The sequence below is a fragment of the Lampris incognitus genome, chromosome 15 (genome assembly GCF_029633865.1).
Source record: "Lampris incognitus isolate fLamInc1 chromosome 15, fLamInc1.hap2, whole genome shotgun sequence".
Taxonomy (NCBI): Eukaryota; Metazoa; Chordata; class Actinopteri; order Lampriformes; family Lampridae; genus Lampris; species Lampris incognitus.
This window is the reverse complement of record NC_079225.1, coordinates 46,036,604-46,059,533: the sequence shown is the minus strand read 5'-3', so window position 1 is coordinate 46,059,533 and position 22,930 is coordinate 46,036,604. Positions and strand designations below refer to the sequence as shown.

Below are 22,930 nucleotides of genomic sequence, written 5' to 3'. Positions count from 1 at the left end.
TTAAATGTGTTTGTGGTGTTGAAAGATGTCCATTCTGTCTTGGAATCATGAAGTGACAAAGCGAGGATTTCGTCCTCGGCTTTTCTTTTCTCTACGTAAAGATGAATATTCTTATCCCTTAATACATATTCATGATTTACCAGATGTTCTTTGAGGATTGTTCACGTCATTCATTCAAATCATTATATGAGGATCATTGTTACCTTAGAGATGAAGAAAAACGGGATGATGGAGGCCATCATGGGTAACTGACAGCAACTAATCACCGGTGTTTTTCCATGACTAAGCATTGGTTTCTCTTTTTCTATATCAATACATATCCATAACTATATCCCTCATGCTTAGACACTTATAAAACAAGATGATATTTTTGGTATTACTCAATACACAAAAAAAGAAATTTTGAAATACCCCAAATGTTTACGGAAAAATAAATTCCATTTACGTTTCTTATTTCTCCTCCCTTTTCCTTTAGACTGAAAAGGCTACTGGAGCAGGAGAAGTCCTATCAGGCTCGTAAGGACAAGGAGAACAACAGGAGGCTCGAGAAAGTCAGGGGGGAGCTGGTCAAGCTCAAGTCCTTCGCTCTCATGCTGGTGGATGAACGTCAACTGCACATTGAGCAGATTGATCAACAGAGCCAGAAGATCCAAGAGCTCATGGAGAAGCTGCAGGAGAAGGAGCAGCGTCTGGCTGCTGTCAGCGGAGCTGCTGAGGAGGATGGACAGAAGGTCCTCAAGTTGGAGGCTGAGCTTGAGCACCGGGCTGCCAAGTTTGCACAGGAGCATGAGGAGATGACCGTCAAGTTGGCAAACCAGGACACCCAGAGCCGCCAGCTCAGACTGAAGCTGGCTGGCCTGTCGCACAAGATTGAGGAGCTGGAGGAGAGCAACAGGGTGCTACAGAAATCTGAGGACGACCTCAAGGAGCTGAGAGAGAAAATCAGCAAAGGGGAGTGTGGGAATTCGTCTCTCATGGCAGAACTGGAGAACCTACGGAAAAAAGTGCTTGAGATGGAGGGCAAGGATGAGGAGATAACTAAGACAGAGACACAGTGCAGGGAACTGAGGAAGAGGCTGCAGGAGGAAGAGAACCACAGCAAGGAGTTAAGACTGGAGGTAGAGAAGCTGCAGAACAGAATGGTTGAACTGGAAAAATTAGAGGGTGCTTTCACAAAGAGCAAAACAGAGTGTTCCCAGCTTCATATCAACCTGGAAAAAGAGAAGGGTGTGGTGAAGGATCTGGCCAGAGAGCTGGAGGTAGTGAGGAGCCGTGTAAAAGAGTTAGAGTCCTCAGAGTCAAAGTTTGAAAAGGCAGAGATGGTCCTCAAGGATGACCTCATGAAACTGAAATCGTTTACAGTGATACTAGTGGACGAAAGGAGAAACATGGCAGAGAGGCTTAAACATGAAGAACAAAAAAGTGATGATTTAAATAAAAAGTTAAAAGCTGAGCAGGGAAAGGTTATGGAAGTCACAGAGAAGCTAATCGAGGAGAGCAAAAAACTCCTGAAATTCAAATCAGAGATGGAGGTCAATGTTACAACTCTCACTAAAGAGAGAGATGAAGTAAGAACTAAACTTGCAGGTGAAGAGGAAAAGTGTAGGGAACTTATCGCCAAAGTAAGTGTGATGAAAAACAGAATTGACGGACTAGAGGAGGCAGAGAGGGAATCGCTGAGAAGACGAGCCACCATGGAAAATAACAGACTCCTGGAGGAGGCAAACAAAGTAAGTGAGCTCACGCTGGAGATTGACCGGCTGAAAAACCGCCTCAAACAACTGGAGGTTGTGGAAGGAGATTTAATGAAGACAGAAGATGAATATGACCTACTGGAGAAGAAATTCAGAAACGAGCAGGATAAGGGCAAGGCCCTTTCTCAGCTGTTGGAGGAAATGAAGGGTCAGATTGCCAGAAACAAAGCCATCGAAAAGGGAGAAATGGTGAGCCAAGAGGCCGAGCTGCGGATTCGCTGCAAAATGGAGGAAGCCAAGTCCAGGCAGCTTCAGGCAGATGTGCAAGCCCTGAAGGAGAAGATCCATGAACTGATGAACAAAGAGGACCAGCTCTCCCAGCTGCAAGTTGATTATGCCATCCTCCAGCATAGGTTCATCGAAGAGGAGGACAAGAAAAGGAGCATGAGCCACGAAGTTGCAAATCTCACCGAGGAACTAGAGGCCACTAAGCGTTACAGCCGTGCCCTGAGGCCTAGTATGAATGGCAGGAGGATGGTCGACATCCCGGTCACCTCCACCGCAGTACAGACAGATGCTGCCACCGGTGAGCCCACCGAGGAGGAGACGGCAGCAGGCTTTATCAGAAAGTCAGTCCAAGAGGAGAACAACTTGATGAGCAACCTGAGACAGCGTGGTGTGAAAAAACCAGCGGTGCTGGAACGTTACCCCCCAGCAGCATCAGAATTGGGCACGAGAAAATCCTGGATCCCCTGGATGAAAAAGAAGGAGGTGGTCACAGTCACTCCCACCACTCCAGAGAGGATTGGCCCTGTTATTGATGGAGTGTCTTCACTCCAACCACCTGAGCTGACCATGTCACAGAAGCCAGGCCAGCCACTGCACATACGAGTGACCCCCGACCGCGAGAACAGCACTGCCACCCTGGAAATCACCAGTCCTCGAGCAGAGGACTTCTTCTCCAGCACCACCATCATCCCTACGCTGGGCCTTCAGAAACCTCGCATCACCATTGTCCCCAAGCCCACCACAGTCGCCTCAAAGACCAAGTCTGGCGAGGCAATGGGCGGTACCAATCGAGCCAAATCTCCCGTCACAATAACCACAATTTCTAGAGCGAAGTCTCCGGACAGCCCTCAGTCACCTGTGTCCATCATCACAGTCAGCACTACCCCATTGGTGGAGGCATGTGCCTCAACCGAGACCCAAGAAACCACCGCGGGCCGCACTGTGCTCAAGTTGGGCTCCGAACAGCAAACCGCACCTGTGGCAGTTAAGAAATACAATGCCAACAGTAACATTATCACCACAGAAGACAACAAGATCCACATCCACCTTGGGTCGCAGTTTAAGAGGCCCTCGGAGAGTTGCAGCAGCCCTACAGTGACAGTCAGACCTCTGGGCCTCGCTTCAGAGAGTAAAGAGACCCTGACAGGCACTGTCCTGCGCTCCCCACGTCAGTCACCTGCATCGTCGGGGAAGATGACTCTCAGCAAAATGACGAGCAGCATAACAATCACGCCTATCACCTCTACTTCCTCCAGACCAACACAGTCTGTGGTAAAGACCTTAGAAAGTTTTACATGTTTAATGGCTCAAATCTTTCAGCATTTCTTCATATGTGATGTGCATTCTCCAGCTTCCTTTCTGAATGAGTGAATCAAAGTATATTTTGCTCTTTGATCCACGAACAAAAATATCTGAACAATTTTTAATCTTTTGCAGTTGCTTCTGAAATGTTTCAGAATGATATCAGGTGATGTGGGCTCCCTAGATAGCCCTCTGTCCAGGTATAGACCAGTGAACACCTCTCTCACATGTGATTAATTCTAACACTGGAATGCTCGATGTGCCTTACATCACCCTGGAAAGAATTTTCCACCTTTTTAGTGCGCCTTGGATTGAAGCACACAACTTTCCTGGCACCAACTGACAACAATTCACCTCTTTTAAATAAACATAGGCAAGAGATGACCAATTTGGATGTTGTAAGACAAGAAAAGAATATACACTGCAAAACTGCCATGGCAAAATTGAGACAAAAATGATCTTATTGAAGTAAGAAAACCCTGAAAACAAGTCAATTAATGTGCCGATGCTTGGTAAGATTTCTTGAACTGATAAAATCTCTTGTTTACCTGAAAGACCAGAAATCTTGAAACAAATTGTGCTGATGTTGGGATATTCTATCTCGTCTGAAGTATAACTTAAGTTTAATCACGTCATTAGTAGAGAAAGCCACTTAAAGCAGTTCTCCACAAAAAGCTTTCAAACTTCTAAAAAATTTTCTTTTTTAAGTTGAAGTAACTACATTAGATACCTGGAGATAAACATTTGTGAATAATGGTAAATAATCTTGTGCAGTCAGTGCTTGATGAGTAAATGATTCTGGAAGATAGAGAAGATATATCTGTCTGATTTGAAGACTGTCAGACCTGTTCAGATGTACCATGTTTGCAGTGTAGGATAAGAGAAACGAAGGTAAACTAAGCTAAGACAAGATGACTTCAAATTCCCTTATTCAGCAAACTCATGTCATGTCAGTCAATATCCAAGACGGCCTGCCCTGGCCAAGCCTTATAAACTGATGTACATGTGGTAACACCTTTTGCAACTGCAGGTTGCATAAAACTTGTCTAAAGGTTAACCAGCGTGTTTTAGCACTTTGTATGATTAACAAGCGGCACGGCGGCGCAGTGGTTAGCGCGGTCGCCTCACAACAAGAAGGTCCTGGGTTCGAGCCCCGGGGTAGTCCAACCTTGGGGCTCATCCCGGGTCATCCTCTGTGTGGAGTTTGCATGTTCTCCCCGTGTCTGTGTGGGTTTCCTCCTGGTGCTCCGGTTTCCTCCCACAGTCCAAACACATGTAGGTCAGGTGAATCGGCCGTACTAAATTGTCCCTAGTTGTGCGTGGGTGTGTGGGCCCTGTGATGGCCTGGCGGCCTGTCCAGGGTGTCTCCCCGTCTGCCGCCCAATGACTGCTGGGATAGGCCCCCAGCGACCCTGAGAGCAGGATAGGCGTTTTGGATATGGATGGATGGATGACTAACAAGGGTCAAATTTCTGCCTGTGCCGGTGTCTTATGGTGTCTTGTCTTCTTCTGCAGCCCGGGTCGGACATGCAGTCACCTCGCATCACGGCCACGCGGATCCCTGTGTCCAAAGGTACGAGACCAGTCGGCAAGGCAGCTGTGGGGGTCTCTGCGGTGACCAGGTTAGAGTCACGAGCCGAGAGTCAGTCCATGAAAATTGAGCTGAGGAAGTCGATGGTGTGCTCCTCAGGGGGGAAGAACTGAGAGTCAAAGAAACAAGTTGCCATGGCGAGGAGTTACTAAATGCACCTCCTGAATGAGTTTTCGATCTGCTGCCAAAGAGGAAACAGGCCTCATAAGGAGGAGAGCGATGACGGGGCCTACACATCTGTCGCTCATGTCTGCTGACACGTGTTGGCTCAACAAAGCATCGCGTGGTGGATTGCGAACACTATTTTATCTTATTCAGACATTCAGTTTGTAATTATCAAAGTTTGATGTTTTATAAAGGGCTAGAATGATAACCTTTTATTTGTCATGGGTTGTTGCTTAAGGTCATGTGATGAGGCATCCCGTGGCATGTTGGGATGTGACTGAAAGCACCGCTTTGGTTGGAGTGAGCACGTTCTGATCCATTTCACCTTGGTGACCGCACAGACGTCTACTTTTCATTTTTAGCTTTTCATCTCATCACTCGTGTCTCACCCGTGGCAGGTTTTCCTTTCGGCGCTGCTAAGGGAGGTCTCCCGTGATGCTGGCTGAGCGTTGCTGGCCACGTGGGAACTTTCCTATATAATCTGATTTGTGACAGACACTGAAATAAAACAAGAGTACGACATTTCTCATGGTGCCTTCCTTTCCCCGTGTTGTTCTTGTGTGATGTGTGTGTTGTTCTTGCGTCATATTTGTGTGACGTGAAAAGCAGGTCAGAATCCGTTAGGATACCTCCATAATACAACCCAGAACAACGCACCCAACCCGCATCGTTCAGCAATGCACTTTCCACAGGCTTCGGTTTAGCAAAGGACTGCTTCACTACATGATTTTGACACTGAATTCAAATCCATTATCAGTAACAGCAGTAGCCCGTTAAAAACACATATTGTAACCACCACGACTAGACTAGACTCGCTAGCCCTTGGCTAACGGGTTGGATCCTTTAGTCGACTGGTTAGTGTAGTCGCCCGTGGTGCAGGAGACCCGGGTTTGCGTCTCGGCTGCGGCGGTTCCCGGCTTTCGACTAAAGGATCCGACCCGTTAGCCAAGGGCTAGCGAGTCTAGTCATCCGTGGTCGTTAGAATATTTTGATCTTTTAGCCAAACAAATAAACGTCAGTAAAATATTTCTTCTGTAACTTCTTGTTACTGTGGACTGGTCAGGGACGTGTCTCTGGGTAAAACATGGTGGAATAAACCAGCATCAACAGGAAGGCATTCTATCAACCTGCTGCCCTGGTTCCTAAATGGGGAGAAGAACAGGGATTTATCAAAAGCGGGTCTCTTGATCCATGTTTGTGCAACTGTTTTGTCAGAACAAAACGTGCATCGTGTCCGTTCATCCTGCAAACATGTAAAATGAAGAGGGACCATCGGTCACCTCTGAGACGTGTCCCTTCTGTAGAGCCATCAAGTCACTCAAAACCTGGTTCTTTGACTTCTCACCTATTCATCAACCTTTCTGTTGTGGAAGACAAAACTCTCTAACCCTAACTCCAACTGTCATCGTGTTTTCATTCTTCACTCCTGGGGAGCCTTGTCTGCCTTTAGCAGATGTGGTCTGACAACAGTTCCTCTGTGTTTCCATCAGATTCCACTGCACACGTCCTCAGTGAACTTGGCAGCGGTCTGGTATCAGTTATGCTGAGAAGTTTTCACAGATGGTCGATAACAATTTGAATTAAACATTTGGTAGGATTAGATACTGATAATGTGACCTACCTCCCTGCAGGAAATGTAAGCCATGTGTGATTATTGAGCCAAGTCAGCCAACATGAAAACATCTGACCTCTGCCCTTCAGGGAAGTCCAGAAGTAATACTCTGATCAGAGCCACAGAGACGACGTATGAGGGCTAGATGGGGTCTCCAGTCAGCAGCTATGCAACAGCATCTCATCAGCTCATCGCTCATCTCATCTCATCATCAGCTGCTTCTCCGGGGTTGGGTCACGGTGGCAGCTAGCTAAGTAGGGCGCTCCAGACATCCCTCTCCCCAGCAACGCCCTCCAGCTCCTCCTGGGGGATCCCAAGGCGTTCCCCGGCCAGATTGGACATGTAGTCCCTTCAACGAGTTCTGGGTCTACCCCGGGGTCTCCCCCCAGTTGGACGTGCCCGGAAAACCTCCAAAGGAAGTCACCCAGGAGGCATCCTAATCAGATGCCTGAACCACCTCAACTGGCTCCGCGAAGGAGCAGCGGCTCTACTCCGAGCTCCCTCCGGATGTCCGAGCTCCTCACCCTATCTCTAAGGCTGAGCCCAGACACCCTACGGAGGACACTCATTTCAGCCGCTTGTATCCGTGATCTCACCCCTTCAGTCACCACCCAAAGCTCATGACCATAGGTGAGGGTTGGAACCAAGACTGATTGGTAAATTTAGAGCTTTGCCTTCCGGCTCAGCTCCCTCTTCACCACAACGGTCCGGTACAACGTCCGCATTACTGCTGATGCTGCACCAATCCACCTGTCAATCTCCTGCTCCATCCACCCTCACTCGTGAACAAGACCCCGAGATACTTGAACTCCTTCACTTGAGGCAACAACTCATCCCCAACCCGGAGGGAGCAATCCACCATTTTCCGGTAGAGAACCACGGCCTCAGACTTGGAGGTGCTGACTCTCATCCCGGCCATTTCACACTCGGCTGCAAACCACCCCAGTGCGCGCTGGAGGTCATTTTACACTAAATGTTGCACACGACTATCACACACTCACTCCTTTACTTTATGACACAGTTTTCCCTGAGAGACGTAACCTTTGCACCCTGCTGGAGAAAAAATGACAGCAACGGTGATGTAGTGTGAAGAAACAAGTGACTCTCAGGGTTGCAGGGTTGCTGGAGCCTATCCCAGCAGTCACTGGGCCTGTCCAGGGTGGGGAGACACCCTGGACAGGCCTCCAGACAACCACACAGGGCTGACATACACACACACACACACACACAAACATTTCTAGCTAGGGGCAATGTAGTATGGCCGATCCACCTGACCTACATGTCTTTGGACTGTGGGAGGAAACCGGAGCCCCCGGAGGAAACCCACACAGACACGGGGAGAACATGCAAACTCCACACAGAGGACGACCCGGGACGACCCCCAAGGTCGGACTACCCCGGGGCTCGAACCCAGGGCCTTCTTGCTGTGAGGCGACCGCGCTAAGCACTGCAACGGAAAGACAATATCCTCCTCTAAAACACTCTATTGGGTTAGTCATTTCCTGATAACGAGCAACCAGTCGGTCATTATCAGGAAATATAGTCCAGGCTTCAGAAGGCAATGGATCGTTTAGGGTTTTCTGAAGAACACACGCTCGTGATGCCGACCATCCTACTTCAATGACATTTTGCATGTTTGTTTGGGCTCTGTGTTGTGGATGCACTGACTTGGGATAATCCATCGTTTTCTTTTGTGGTCCAATTATGGTACTTAATCAGCGTAATGAAACGAGCATGGGCGGCGTGATGGGAAATCAGAGGCAGGAATCTACATCTTTGAAGGTTTACTAAGAGACAGATTTCATATTATTTGTGGTAATCAGTGCTAAACAGGCCTGCGCAAACAAAAGCCCACGTTGGACCATGACAGCGCGAATGTATTTACTGTGCTACACGATTTTTTGCAGAAACACGTGGTTTCACTTTCCGTGCGCTTCAGAACCATATCGTCCATGTTGTTCAAAGTTACAATAATAACAATAAAAAGACTTGGTATGCTTGTCAGTTTTATTTCCACAGATAGGGGATGACACCAACAAACACCCTTCCAGATAACAAGTAATTCGTGCATCTTTGGGGGGGAAAAGACACATTCCATTAAGAATGGATGACCATGTTAAGTCATTTGTACAACACTGGGTCTGTTTTAGATTTCGTGACAAATGAACTTTCACAGTGCCTAAAAGAGTTGCTTTGGCAGCTCGTGCAAAACGTTCATTTCATTTAGCCAACACATTTTAGAAATTACAACGTGGCTTTGTTCTTCAGTGCAATCAGATTTCAGTGACTGCGTGTCATTATCAACTGATGCAGTAAATATGTTGTGTCGCTTATTGAAGGCAACTAGATTAAGGCAGGATTTAGTGTCCCAGACAGGAACCGTTTCCCCGCAGCTGTGGATGTGAGTGGGACCCAGAGAGAATGAACCCACCAAAGCTTTGTGCAACCACATTCAAGCAAAACGCTGGATTTATGGAGAAACAGGCAGATGTTGGAAGTATCCAAACAAGAGCTTTGCAGAGCCGGCATTTTAAGCTTCAAGTTGGAAAAAAAAATAAAAAGTTGGGATTCTTTTAAACATACAACAAATTATTACAAATTATTGGGATGGCACTACAAAGGATAGAGGAAGTTTTTATATCAATGCATAAGAGTTTGATGGGTCTGTTGATGCCCTTGTTAAGAGAACATTGGAAAGACACAACAGTGGTGTGCCAGTCCAAGTCAGACGATCAGCTGGGACACGTGCACAGTTTGAGGGGAAGCTAACCCATTGGAACAGGAGTGTAGAAAGCAGACGTTTATGTCAAATTCGGAGGGGGGGGGGGTCAATAAACATCACCAGTTTGGGTCAAATAGGACAGAAGATATCATTATCTCACAGTGAAGACTGGACCACAGCTTGAAGACTGGAAAGCTGCATGCTACCGGGAGGTGCACTGCTGGGCTGTGTGATCACAGAGATAAATGTATGGTGAGATTCATGTAATCATAGAGATAAATGTATGGTGAGATTCATGTAATCATAGAGATAAATGTATGGTGAGATTCATGTATGGTGAGGTTAATGTAATCATACAGATAAATGTATGGTGAGGTTCATGTAATCATACAGATAAATGTATGGTGAGGTTAATGTAATAGAGATAAATGTATGGTGAGGTTCATGTAATCATAGAGATAAATGTATGGTGAGGTTAATGTAATCATAGAGATAAATGTATGGTGGGATTCATGTAATCATAGAGATAAATGTATGGTGAGGTTAATGTAATCATACAGATAAATGTATGGTGGGATTCATGTAATCATAGAGATAAATGTATGGTGAGGTTAATGTAATCATACAGATAAATGTATGGTGAGGTTCATGTAATCATAGAGATAAATGTATGGTGAGGTTAATGTAATCATAGAGATAAATGTATGGTGTGTGTCAGAGGGGATGTAGGCCATGTTATAATGCAGTTGGATCAGAACCGGTGTCCGGGTTAAGAGGGCACGGAGCACACCAGTGGCAGTACAAGAGAGAGGTGGCATTTGCTTTTCCGTGCTGGATTTCATAAACGGCTCGGGTTCAATTAAAAGGGTTTAATTACTGTGATCCACACTCGGGAGAAGTAGGCCAGGTGACAGTGATGCAACGCATTAAGGCTGGATGCCAAACACCGTTAAAAAAGGACGAGGGGCGAAATGATTATTTCCATTTCTTAAATTCAACAGGATACACAAAAGGAATTGTCAAATTTTATTTGAATTTTGTTTTCTCTGTTCGTTTTTTCGGAACTGAACTATACTAGTCTGCCGGTTCCTACTCCCCGCCAGCTGGTGGCAGTAATGCGCCAGACAGTTGTTTGCCAAGCGCGATGAACTAATCCGAAGAAGAGGCGGAAGACGCGAAGAAGCGCGGGCTGGCCCCCGTCGTGGATGGGGTGGTCTAGTTGTCCAACACCGGGGGACATCTTGTTGGACGCGTCACGTGACCAGTCTTCTCTGAAGCGTCTTCTAGCGTTCCGGTTGTCTCGTCACCGGCCGGCCCGCCTTCTCGCCCGTCAGGGGTCGTTCACACGGAGCTAACGGCGTCGGCGTCTCTCACCGGAAACCACGATGGAGTCCACTTACAACGCCAAAGACGAGGACGGACACGTGAGCGTGTCCGGGCCGGGCGACGGCTCTATGAAGAACAGGAAGCCCGACAACACCGCCTTCAAACAGCAGAGACTTCCGGCCTGGCAGCCTGTCCTCACCGCCGGCACCGTCCTGCCGGCCTTCTTCTTCATCGGCCTCCTCTTCATCCCCGTTGGCATCGGCCTCTACGTCACGTCCAACAACATCCGGGAGTTCGAGGTGACGTCATTGACCCGACAACAAAACTTGTGTTTTTTTTTAAACCTACCTATGCATAGCATGTAATAGGCAGCCAGGTGGCGCAGTGGCTAGCGCTGTTGCCTCACAGCAAGAAGGTTCCGGGTTCGAACCCCAGGCTGTCTCCCAGGTGCTTTCTGTGTGGCGTTTGCGTGTTCTCCCCGTGTCTGCTTGGGTTTCCTCCCACCTTCTAAAAGACTGCATGTAAGGGTTCATTAAACCTACCTATGGGTAATACATAATAGGCAGCCAGGTGGCGCAGTGGCTAGCACTGTTGCCTCACAGCAAGAAGGTCCCGGGTTCGAACCCCAGGCTGTCTCCCAGGTGCTTTCTGTGTGCCGTTTGCATGTTCTCCCCGTGTCTGCGTGGGTTTCCTCCCACCTTCTGAAAGACTGCATGTTAGGGTTCATACTCCTGCCTGTGCCCCTGAGCAAGGCAGTGGAAGGAAGCGCTGGAGTTGGTCCCCGGGCGCTGCAGCGCCCCCCTGACAGAATCAAGTGGCTCTCTGTCGTCCTTCTCCTTGACAGTTTGAATGTTACTGATAAGTCAGTGCAGACAAGCTGCCAGTGGAGCACGTTTACACATCCTGAGTCAAAACCTGGACGTGTAAGTAGCCTAGAGCAGCGGTGCTGAATTTGTGCCCTGGAGGTTCCTGCGCATGCAGGTTCTCCCTCCAACCCAAGAGTGCACCGGCCCGATTCCCCTGATCAGTTCTGCCGTGGTTGCTGTGAAGTCAGCCGGCGTGGTCTTGGGCTGGAGGGAAAACCGGCCTCCTGCAGCCTCGGGTTGAAGTTTTCTTCCGAATCGAGAATCACAGCAAGAGGGTCCAGGGTTTGATCCCAGTTCATCTGTGTGTCGCTTACATGTTCTCCCCCATGTTTCCCTCAACAGCCCAAACTTGATGGTGTGTGTGTGTGTGTGTGTGTGTGTGTGTGTGTGTGTGTGTGTGTGTGTGTGCACGTGCATGTGTGTGTTCTATGATTGACCTGTCCAGGATGTCTCCCTGCCTTCCACCCAGTGTATGCTGAGATAGACTCAACCCCTGCTATCCTAAATTGGATTAAGCGGGTGTAGATAATGGCTGGGTGGATGTTGTTGTTTGTATTGCTAGTGAATTTAGGAACTAGCCAGGTTTACAATTTTGTTTGTCTTTCACTTGGATATTTAATCTATCGCCACTGCTGATCTTAAGTAAATCATGTGTAGTCCAGTTGATGGTGTGTCGCTCAGCTGAACAGCCAGTCATCTGTGGAAATGCTTGACTCGGTCACAGATCGACTACACGGGGATCGACATGTCCAGTCCCTGCTTCAACTGCTCTCAGAATGTCAGCTGGAACAGCACCCGGCCTTGTAGCTGCTCTTTACCCTTCCACCTGGACCACCCATTTGAAGTAATCATTGTCTTATCTATATGTACTACACAAAACCACTGATATCACCCAGGTCAACATTCCACTATAACGCACAAAAGCATATATATATATATATAGAGAGAGAGAGAGAGAGAGAGACTGCATTAATGTTAATATGGTTTGTTTTTCATTGTGCATTATGTCTGCTACAGCTGCAGTACCAAACGTGAGTACAGAGTAGACCAGCTGTTTGAAGATGTCCGTGATAGTTTAGTGTCTTTGAGTGTTCTCATTCATCCAGGTCATGGTTATCCAAAGGAGTTGAATCAAGTGCAACTGGACATATCACGGATATATACCAAGACAGTTTAGTGATAGTTCTCACGTGGTGGCGTTATAGACAGATACTGAACACTCACAGTTCCTGACTTGCTAATGGTGTGTTTAGATATTTCCCTCATCTATAGTCACTACTTCGTTGCTAAAGTTACGTGTTCCCCGTTTCCCCTCTTTAAAACGTTGTCTCCAGTTCTTCATGTTAGAAATAGTCCCACTAAAACAACCCGAGTTTGAGAAAACTTTACTAGGCTGTCAGTTCAACTTGGACTTGAGGTTCTTCATGTGGCTGCTGACGATTTATGGATATTTATGACCTTATTTTTACACCACTTTCTCGGTCGACAGAGCAACGTCTTCATGTATTATGGTTTGTCCAACTTCTACCAAAACCACCGGCGCTATGTGAAGTCCAGAGATGACAGCCAGCTTAACGGGGACGGCGAATCCCTCCTGGTATGTAATACCAGTGTAGTATAAATCCCAGATAACTACACAGAAAACTCAGTACCTTACTGTGAACTGATGTCGGCATGTAAGGTAACTGACTTGACTGGCTCAGCTGAATCGATGTGATGCCTGTCTGGTCTTTTTACGTCTGTTCTTACTCAGAATCCCAGTAAGGAGTGTGAGCCATATGCGCGCAATGACAACAAGCCCATCGCCCCCTGTGGAGCCATCGCCAACAGCATGTTTAACGGTGAGATGTTTTGTGTCCAGTCGCTGAAGCTGTATTTCTGCATGCTGTCTGCTCCTGATAGATGCTGTATTTGTATTAAACAGCTTATAACATTTGGAATTAACCAACCACTTGTTCATTCCAACTAACAACTACTGACAACTTCTCTAATACTGTGCTCCTTCTCGCTGTAGTAATGCTGGGTCATGTAGCTCTTTTTTGTTGTTGTTTGATCATAAAAAAAACCCCAGTTAGTTTCGTGTATGCTGCAACCTGAAAACTTCTGAAAACATTACACTCTGGTGTAAAAGATGCCCGCAACAGAGTTTCCAAAGCAGCCACTTTCCTCCCGTCTCACAGTAGCGGTAACCTTGTGCCGAGAATACGGACACAGCTCTCACTTCTGTTATACAAGGACCGGATGGCTTGGAGCAACTGCCCCGGTACCCCATACCCCCGTACCCCATACTCTGACACCCACCGAAAACATGTCAGACTTTGTGCCGAGAATGTGGACATAGCTCTTACTTTGGTTATACAAGGACCGGATGGCTTGTAGCAATTGCCCCAGTACCCCATACTCTCACAGTACCCCCCCCCCCCACAGAGTGTCCCAGGGTGCACGGTCTTAAGCCCTCTCCAAGTCCACAAAACACATGTAGACTGGCTGGTCAAACTCCCATGCCTCCCTCAGCACTTCCCCCAAGGGTAAAGAATTGGTCCGTTGTTCCACGGCCAGGACAGAATCCGTATTGTTCCTCCTGGATCTGAGGTTTGACAATCGGTCGGAGCCTCCTTTCCAGCACCCTAGAGTAGACTTTCCCAGGGAGGCTGAGCAGTGTGATGCCCCGATAATTGGAGCACACCGAAGGAATTGCAAGCTGCACTAAATATATTCCAGTTAGTGCATTCAACGCACCCTCGAAGCGTTTCAGTGGCATCCATGGACGGGAACCTGACAGATGTGGATGTTTTCTTGATGGATTTAAGCTTTGGTCTGTATTTTGGGATGAGAAGTAACACAGCATGGTCGGACTTCCCCAGTGGAGCCCTCAGAAATGCATGGTAAGCGTTCGAAATTGAGACGTAGCAGCGATCCAATGTTTTGTTTTCTCTGCTTTGGCAAGTGACTTGTTGCTTATAGTAAGCGAGTTCGAGGGACAGGCTCATATGGTTGAAATCTCCTAACACGATGACAGACGTGTCAAGGTTGGAGTGTTCAACACAGGAAATAGGCTGCGAGAGTTCGCTAATGGCTGTGTCAGCATTAGCTTGTGGTGGAATGTAAACACCAACTAATACAATTGAAGCGAATTCTCTCGGAAGGTGAGATGGTCTACTTGGTCTACAATATGGTCTGCATTTCAGACTGATGAATTCAAGATCGTAAGATCAGCAGTGATGAAGGATTGTTGAGTTGTTACACCAGCGCTGATTGACCATGAGACAAATACCCCCACCTTTTGACTTGTGACATAGTTTGACTGACCCGTCGGCTCTGAAGATAGTGAAGCCGGGGGGGGGGGTTGCTGCTTGATCAGGGACCGATTGATCCAGCCATGTCTCGATGAAGCAGAAGGCTGAGCAGTCTCTGTGGTCTCTGTCGGTTTGTGTTAAAGACAAAAGTTCATGTTATATTTAAGGGATCGCATGTTGGATAGGATCAGTGCCGGTAGTGGCAGCTGATAGGGCCGTCTCCTGAACCTGGAGAGCACCCCTCTTCTCTGTCTCCCTCTGCTAGGTGTATTTCCCCAGGGTGGCGATCCAGTGTTGTTTACAACCAGTATATCGTCTAGAATGTTGGCAGAAATGTTGACAGAATAGTCCCAAATCACCAGATGTAGTCCTCCTGATGTACAGCAACTCCTCACGGTCGTGTTTCCATAGACACGATGCTTTTCTGACATAAACCATAGACAAAAGTGCAAGACACAGCAGCAGAGCAGGAACTGGGGCAAGCCTCACGGCAGCCATCTTGAGACCAACCAACTGAGAGAACAGGAACAGCATAAAGTTGAATAATGGGACTATTTTGAAATGATTGCTATGATTATTTAACAGGTTTTAATCACTGTCAACGTTTCCTTTCTCTCAGACACACTGGAGATCTTTTATATTGATCCCAATGGCACCAAGGTCCTGATTCCTATGATGAAGAGGGACATCGCCTGGTGGACCGACAAGCACGTAAAATTCAGGAACCCTGGAGGGAACAACCAGAACGTCACGGCTGTTTTCCAAGGTGAAAGAAGTCGGAGTCATTGTTCTTTATTAATTTTAAGTACAGAACAGCACGCACTGCGGTTGACAGACTTGCATTCGTTTAGCCAGTGTTGTTATCCGGGGATGTGTGCGTGTGGCTAATCTCGCAAACTACCGGACCTATCGGCCTAAAAATGTTTTGTGCAGTTATGACCGTATGAGGAAGAACCTCTTATGGTTGCAGTGATTCAAAAGCTTCAAAAATAGTTTTTTTTCTACTGCCGCTCCCTCTCTCACTCACTTTCCAGCTCCCTTGACCAGCGCTGCTCTCTGTCGCTGCCCAATATAAAGCCTCCTGCAGACTGTGCGATTTTCGCAATCCTGTAAGTGTATTGCAAGCTAGACTGTGTGATATGGCTCTAATAAACTTGGGTACGACATCAAGTGTGGTGTATGTAGACTGTAGGATAACACTACTGAATCGCAGGCTACGACGCAAGTCCATAAAAATGTCATCAGCATGTGTGCCGCGTCAGCGCATGTCATCAGTCTACGCTGCTGGTAGAGCAACATGACGCCAAGCAGGGATCGAGTCCTTTCGGTAGTAGCTGCAGCTCATTCTGCTCATTTTAGCTCGTTGTGTTGAATCCGAGGCATTTGGGTCACAGATGCTAACGGTGTATTTGTTTGTGTTTAGTGCCAGCAAAGATTGTGTGTGGCGTTGATCAGTGCGTCATTTCGTGCTGCATTTCTATTGGTGGGTTAGCAGACGTAGGTCGCAGCAGCAGTCACATTGTGAGATGGTCATCCTACATTTCTGACCCTGTCAGACTTTTGTCCCACGTTATCTTCGGTCACAAGACGGTAATAACGGCCGTCTTTTAACCTGCCTCACAGTGCAATGTAGGACCGCCGTTATGGAGCCATGACCAAAGATATCACCACGTTTAGTCCTCTTTCATCTGAGACGGCCCACAGGAGGAAGAGGAGGAGGAGGCTGCAGGACGCTTTAGGCAATCGTGCGCACGCGCAACTCACATGTACAGTTGCCTGGGATCGGGTAGCGAGATGATCAGAAGTTATTACAGTTTTTCTCAGTTGCTTTGGCTCATGTTTTGTCAGTGTTCACATTCTCAGAGCTCTGGCTGCATTTGTCAAAACAGTTGGCTGTCAAGTCAAGTCAACATTTATTTGAATAGCACATTCAAAAGAACCACAGTTGACCAAGGTGCTGAACAGGCTTAAAATACCATATGATCAAAAAGAAAAGTAAATAACAAATGAGAATAAAAGAGTAAAATGAACATAATAATAATGACAGAATTTGCAGCACAATAGAAGGTGGAGTCAGGGTGATAAGCTCAACTCGAATTGAAAGCCAGTGAGAAGAGGTGGGTCATCAGATGCAACTTAAAAGTTTCTGGGTGTCCGGGTAGTGTAGCAGTCTATTCCGTTGCCTACCAACACGGGGATCACCAGTTTGAATCCCCATATTACATCCGGCTTGGTCGGGCATCCCTACAGACGCAATTGGCCGTGTGGGAAGCCAGATGTGGGTATGTGTCCTGGTCGCTGCACTAGTGCCTCCTCTGGTCAGTCGGGGCGCCTGTTCGGGGGGAGGGGGAACTGAGGTGAATAGTGTGATCCTCCCACGTGCTATGTCCCCCTGGTGAAACTCCTCACTGTCAGGTGAAAAGAAGTGGCTGGCAACTCCACATGTATGGGAGGAGGCATGTGGTAGTCTGCAGCCCTCCCCAGATCGGTAGAGGGGGTGGAGCAGAGACCGGGACGGCTCGGAAAATAGGGTAATTGGCCAAGTACAATTGGGGAGAAAAAGGGGGAACCCCCCCCCCAAAAAAAAGTTTCTAGGGTCTGAGCAGGTCTGAGCTGTTCCAGAGTTAAGGGGCATCCATCGTAAAGGCTCAGTCGCCTCTTTTTTTGTTCCTGGATCTTGGAACATCCAAGAGCATCTGGTTGGTCAACCTCAAGGCTCTGACTGGAGTATGACGATGCAGGAGTTCTGCCAGATAGTGTGGCGCAAGCCATTTAAAACCTTAAAAACAAGCAGTAAAATCTTGAAAATCAATCCTTAGGCAGACAGGAAGCCAGTGGAGGGAGGCCAGTAGTGTCTAGTACGGCCGATTGACCTGACCTACATGTCTTTGGACTGTGGGAGGAAACCGGAGCCCCCGGAGGAAACCCACACAGACACGGGGGGAACATGCAAACTCCACACAGAGGACGACCCGGGACGACCCCCAAGGTTGGACTACCCCGGGGCTCGAACCCAGGGCCTTCTTGCTGTGAGGCGACGGCGCTAACCACTGCGCCACCGTGCCGCCCACACAGCACAATATAATACAAAAATACATCAATACAAAAAAGGGAAATACAGTGATGTATAGTCTAACTCGGTAACACAGTAAAGCTGGAGTGCTACACTAAAGACTCCACCTCATTGGATATTCAAGTTCAAGTTCATTGCCATATACATATAAAAGTACCATGTGCCTTCCAATGCATGAAATGCATATGCCCTGGCACTCTCAGCCCTTAAAACTGTACATAAGGAAATAATAATCATAATAAGGGATTACATTTATATAGCACTTTATCTTGATACCCAAAGTGTTTCACAGTGAAGGGGGGAAACTCGCCTCAACCACCACCAATGTGTAGGTGGCACCAACTACATACACATGACAAATGATAACCAAAACAATAAATACGAAATCAAAAGTCCCACAAATTAATAAATCGCTGAGGTTATGTAAGGAGCCTACTGTTCATTATTCTGACCGCCTGGGGGTAAAAACTGTCTTTGGGGTGGCTGGTCGGCGTTCTGATGTTCTGTAACTGTCCTGAGGGAAGGAGGAGAACAGACCATGTGCTCCATAACACTTAGGACCTTCTTTCTACAACGAGTGGTGTACATGTCCTGAAGCTGTGGCTGTGCTGTTCCTGTGGTTTTTGAAGCTGTTTTTACTGTCCTTCTCAGTTGTTTGTGGTGCTGTTCAGTCAGGTTGCCAAGCCACACCAGTATGCCTCCAGTAAGGATGCTCTCTATGATAGTCTGACAGAAATTGACCTCAGAAGGTATAGTCTCTGTTGTGGCTTCTTAATGACACAGCTGGTGCTTAGAGACCAGGAGAAGGAGTCTGAGCGTAAAAATCTGAATTCTTCACAATTTCAACAGGGACACCGTTGATGTAAACTGGTGTCTGAACCGTTTTGGACTTCCTAAAATCAACAGTTATTTCCTTTGTTTTCTCAACAGTTAGGGAGAGGTTGTTACCTTGACACCATATGGATAGGTCCCTCACCTCCTTCCTATAGGCATCTTCATTGTTGATATTTATCAGTCCAATTACTGTGGTGTCATCTGTGAATGTCACAATGCTGTTATGATGTTTGGTGACACAGTCATTGTGAACAGACTTTAGAGTAAGGGACTAAGGCAGCAACCCTGCCGTGCTCCTGTGTGGAGAACTATGGTAGATGAGTAGCTGGTACCTGCTCTCACTGTCTGAGGTCTGCCTGTCAGAAAGTCATATAACCATATACAAATGGAATTGCAAAGACCAAGGTCCCTAAGCTTTAACACCAATTTAGATGGTACAATGGTGTTAAATATGCAGAGCTATAGTGAATAAACAACATTCTGACAGATGTTTTTTCCTTCAAGGTGTTTTAACATAGTCAAGTCACCCTTTTCGCCCCTGTCCAGGCACCACTAAGCCGCTGAACTGGCACAAGCCTGTGTATGAGCTGGACCCTGACCCCGAGAACAACGGCTTCATCAACGAGGACTTCATCGTGTGGATGAGGACCGCCGCTCTGCCCACCTTCCGCAAACTTTACCGCATCATCCAGAAGAAGAACAACCTGGTACCCACCCTGCCACGGGGCAACTACACCCTGGAAGTCACCTACAGTATCCTTTACATGAGACCTACTGTATGGTACCGTCATCCTCACTTGAGTTATTAAATGGAAGGATGGAATGTTCTGTCCAGTGTCGTTCCATTCAGGGAGATGACGAAATGGGTTTTGACACCTATAGCCTTTACTCACTGTTCAAACTTAACAGGCAGGAACTTTACGGGCTTGTTAAGTTTTTGGTTCTGATGTTGTTTCCATTGACAAAGGCCTGGTTTTAAGGTTAGTTCCCAGATCCTAATTTCAGCCCTGCTCAGGAGGTAATACTAAATCAGAGCACCGAGAACTTTGAGGCAGAGCTCACATGGCTGTCAATAATGATTGGTCAAATGCGTCGTCACACCGTCATCACGAAGTTCCAGCGACAACCACCATTCTTAAAAACAGCGGCAGGAAAGCCACTATTGTTTGCTGCGCACAACAATACTCAGATCATGAGTATCAGAAAAAAAGATTGACTTAGATAAGCTGAACTCTTTTGAAAAGAGAAAAACTGAATTCTAACTTGAATATTGTTTCTAGCTGGAGGAGACCGTATGAAATGCTTGGTGGTTACAGTAATAATTGATGTCGTGGAATATTGTGTTACAGTTACCCTTCAACTGTAAAGGGTGGGAATGTAGATTAACAGTGTTTGAGTCCATATTTGAAACTGACGGATTCTGGTCTTCTGAGGGAAAGTGACCAGGGTTACAGGGTGACCAAATTTCTTCCATCCTTAATGAAATGAACCCAGATTACCCCGTCCGCAGCTTTGAGGGCCGGAAGCGCATGATACTGAGCACCATCTCCTGGATGGGCGGGAAGAATCCCTTCCTGGGCATCGCCTACATCACCGTGGGCTCGGTCTGCTTCTTTCTGGGTGTGGTCCTGTTGATCATCCACCACAAATATGGCAGCCGGAGCAATAGTGCTGACATCCCGAACTAAGACTTAGGACACGTTCCAGGGAGCCTGAGGGCTGTATTTTAACAGTCTAAGCGCACGGTCTAAAGTGCATGGCGCAAGTGCATTTTAAGGCGTGTCCAGATCCACTTTTGCTAGTTTAACGGCGGATAATCTGAGTGCAAAGTAAGGCGCTTGGTTCAAAGGGGTTGTTGTACTTAGTCTCTTAATTAACCATAGGTGTGTTTTGGGGGTAACATGAAATAAACCAATCTGTGTCATCTCCCATTCATTCTCTTTAGAAACCAGGTGTGCTTGCAACTTGGCAGATTGCTATTATAATGGTGGATTAGCCAAGTAATAGTAAAGTTATGCACCTGCCTGTGTAGGCGCGTATTACTATCTTAATAATACGCCCTTAAAATAACAGTAAAATACTGCGCCATTGACTTAAAGCCAGGTTTTTGTTGGTCAGTCACACAATCGCTTTCTGCTGCCTCAATATAGCATTGCGCTAACAGTGTGCCTGACTGCACAACACACCCATGGGCGCTTAGATGGGCGCAAGTACGTTTGCTATTCAAACAACATGGATGCTGGATGGGAAAATGACAACTGCGTCGGTCTGAAACTAGCAAAGACACTTGCGTTGTGCTTACTGCTGCTTTGCGCCAGGTGTAAGAGTGTCAGGCAAGGTCATGTGACACATCCAGGACGGGGAATTTTTTTTTTTTTTTTAACCACAAGCTTGAATACTGATGGCTGGTCACCCATCCAGAGTGGCTGAGGTTAAGGTGATGAAGGTAACAGCGATGGTTGAAGTTTAATTTCCCCCCCCTGGACAGACGATCAGCTCAGTATCGCACTGACGTGGCGTTGTGGTCTGTTGCCTTTAGTGTCTAAAACTTGTTTGCAAGGTTCCTACGCACATCTGGAAAAGGAATTTCATAATTTCCCGGTTTGGAAGGGTTTGGAAATTACACAAAATCGTATAAACTCCTCATTTATTGCTATGTAGTTGTCCCTCGCTGTCTTTTAAAATATCATGATAGATTACGTGTGTTAAATGTTTTTTCACCTAGCTACTGTGGAGGACCATCCTCTATCACCGCGAATCACACGAACCACCATCAATCTTCAGAACCATTCCAGGAATGATCATTTAATAGCGAACGTGTGTAGTTTTGAAACGGTGAGGAATTTTCCAGATTTGCGTAGGATATGCCAGGCACTGTGAGACCTGGCTGCATTAAAGACTTGCGATGCATGCTTTGTTAAGCTGCATGCTGACAGGCAGAGATTTGGATCTTCTCAGCGAGCTACTAGACCAGCTTGTCTTCTGTGCCAAGTGATGCTTAAGATCCTGGCTTGCTTTTTAATTTATCTTAAAGTGCTTACCGAGTATTAGTGCTGTAAGATGTTGTGAGAATGTTTTCAAGCTTCAGAGAGCAGAAATGAACCTTCACAGCTGTAAAACAGTAAGTTGTCTGTCTTGCATTATTTTGGCGTTCTATGGAAATGAGCTTAAGCTGTCACAAACACCACAAAGCCGGGATTTGCACGCAAAGCCTGATTGAGGCTTTTCCATTATTGGTTCATTTTTAAAGTTTGTCTTCCTGGCGGAGAGTAACTTGAAACTCAGTGTGAGTGTAAGCTCAGTGTGTAGTTCTACTTCTAAAACATTCATATTGCAATGCTGCTTTATTATTTTCACTTTACCTAGATAATGAATAAAACGTTTTAGTATTAGCTCATTATCGGCATTTTATTGGAGAAATATTGTAATAAATTATTACGTTTTTGTTTTTTGCCAAATGACATTTCTGGTCCCTTTGCGCTGCAGATGTAACCTGACACGTGCAAGAGATGTTCTCTAACTTGTGTTCGATGTGCCATTTCCCCCTCACTGTTACACTTGTTGCTTATAATCTGCCTCATGTAGTCTGCACCTCTATGTTCTCATTATCTTATGTAATGTAGCCTGCACCTCTATGTTCTCATTATCTTATGTAATGTAGCCTGCACCTCTATGTTCTCATTATCTTATGTAATGTAGCCTGCACCTCTATGTTCTCATTATCTTCTGATGTAATGTAGCCTGCACCTCTATGTTCTCATTATCTTCTGATGTAATGTAGCCTGCACCTCTATGTTCTCATTATCTTATGTAATGTAGCCTGCACCTCTACGTTCTCATTATCTTCTGATGTAATGTAGCCTGCACCTCTATGTTCTCATTTTCTTCTGATGTAATGTAGCCTGCACCTCTATGTTCTCATGATCTTCTGATGTAATGTAGCCTGCACCTCTATGTTCTCATGATCTTCTGATGTAATGTAGCCTGCACCTCTACGTTCTCATTATCTTCTGATGTAATGTAGTGTGTACCTCTACATTCTCATTATCTTCTGATGTAATGTAGCCTGCACCTCTATGTTCTCATGATCTTCTGATGTAATGTAGCCTGCACCTCTATATTCTCATTATCTTCTGATGTAATGTAGCCTGCACCTCTATG

At 46.6% G+C, this 22,930-nt stretch overlaps 2 protein-coding genes across 3 annotated transcripts in view; both read left to right on the top strand.

The window, feature by feature from the left end:
* LOC130125561 (filamin-A-interacting protein 1) overlaps nt 1–5,574 on the top strand; it is a 102,590-nt gene extending 97,016 nt beyond the window's left edge. For both annotated transcript variants that reach the window (XM_056295161.1, XM_056295162.1), the window contains exons 6-7: nt 476–3,254; nt 4,800–5,574. In XM_056295161.1, coding sequence (XP_056151136.1) covers nt 476–3,254; nt 4,800–4,988 — 2,968 coding nt within the window. In that variant the 3' untranslated portion in view covers nt 4,989–5,574. The remainder of the gene's footprint in view (nt 1–475; nt 3,255–4,799) is intronic.
* A 4,831-nt stretch (nt 5,575–10,405) lies between these two features.
* Nucleotides 10,406–22,521, top strand: LOC130125564 (cell cycle control protein 50A-like). The gene is made up of 7 exons (XM_056295167.1): nt 10,406–10,999; nt 12,291–12,410; nt 13,056–13,163; nt 13,320–13,407; nt 15,482–15,628; nt 19,316–19,522; nt 20,264–22,521. The coding sequence occupies exons 1-7, from the start codon at nt 10,760–10,762 to the stop codon at nt 20,455–20,457; spliced, it is 1,104 nt and encodes a 367-aa protein (XP_056151142.1). The 5' UTR covers nt 10,406–10,759; the 3' UTR covers nt 20,458–22,521.
* The last annotated feature ends 409 nt before the right edge of the window (nt 22,522–22,930 follow it).

Coding starts and splice junctions, on each gene's coding strand:
- LOC130125564 (XM_056295167.1), top strand. CDS start 10,760: ATGGAGTCCACTTACAACGCCAAAGACGAGGACGGACACGTGAGCGTG. Junction 15,629..19,315: donor CGTCACGGCTGTTTTCCAAG/GTGAAAGAAGTC, acceptor GCCCCTGTCCAG/GCACCACTAAGCCGCTGAAC. Junction 19,523..20,263: donor CACCCTGGAAGTCACCTACA/GTATCCTTTACA, acceptor AAATGAACCCAG/ATTACCCCGTCCGCAGCTTT.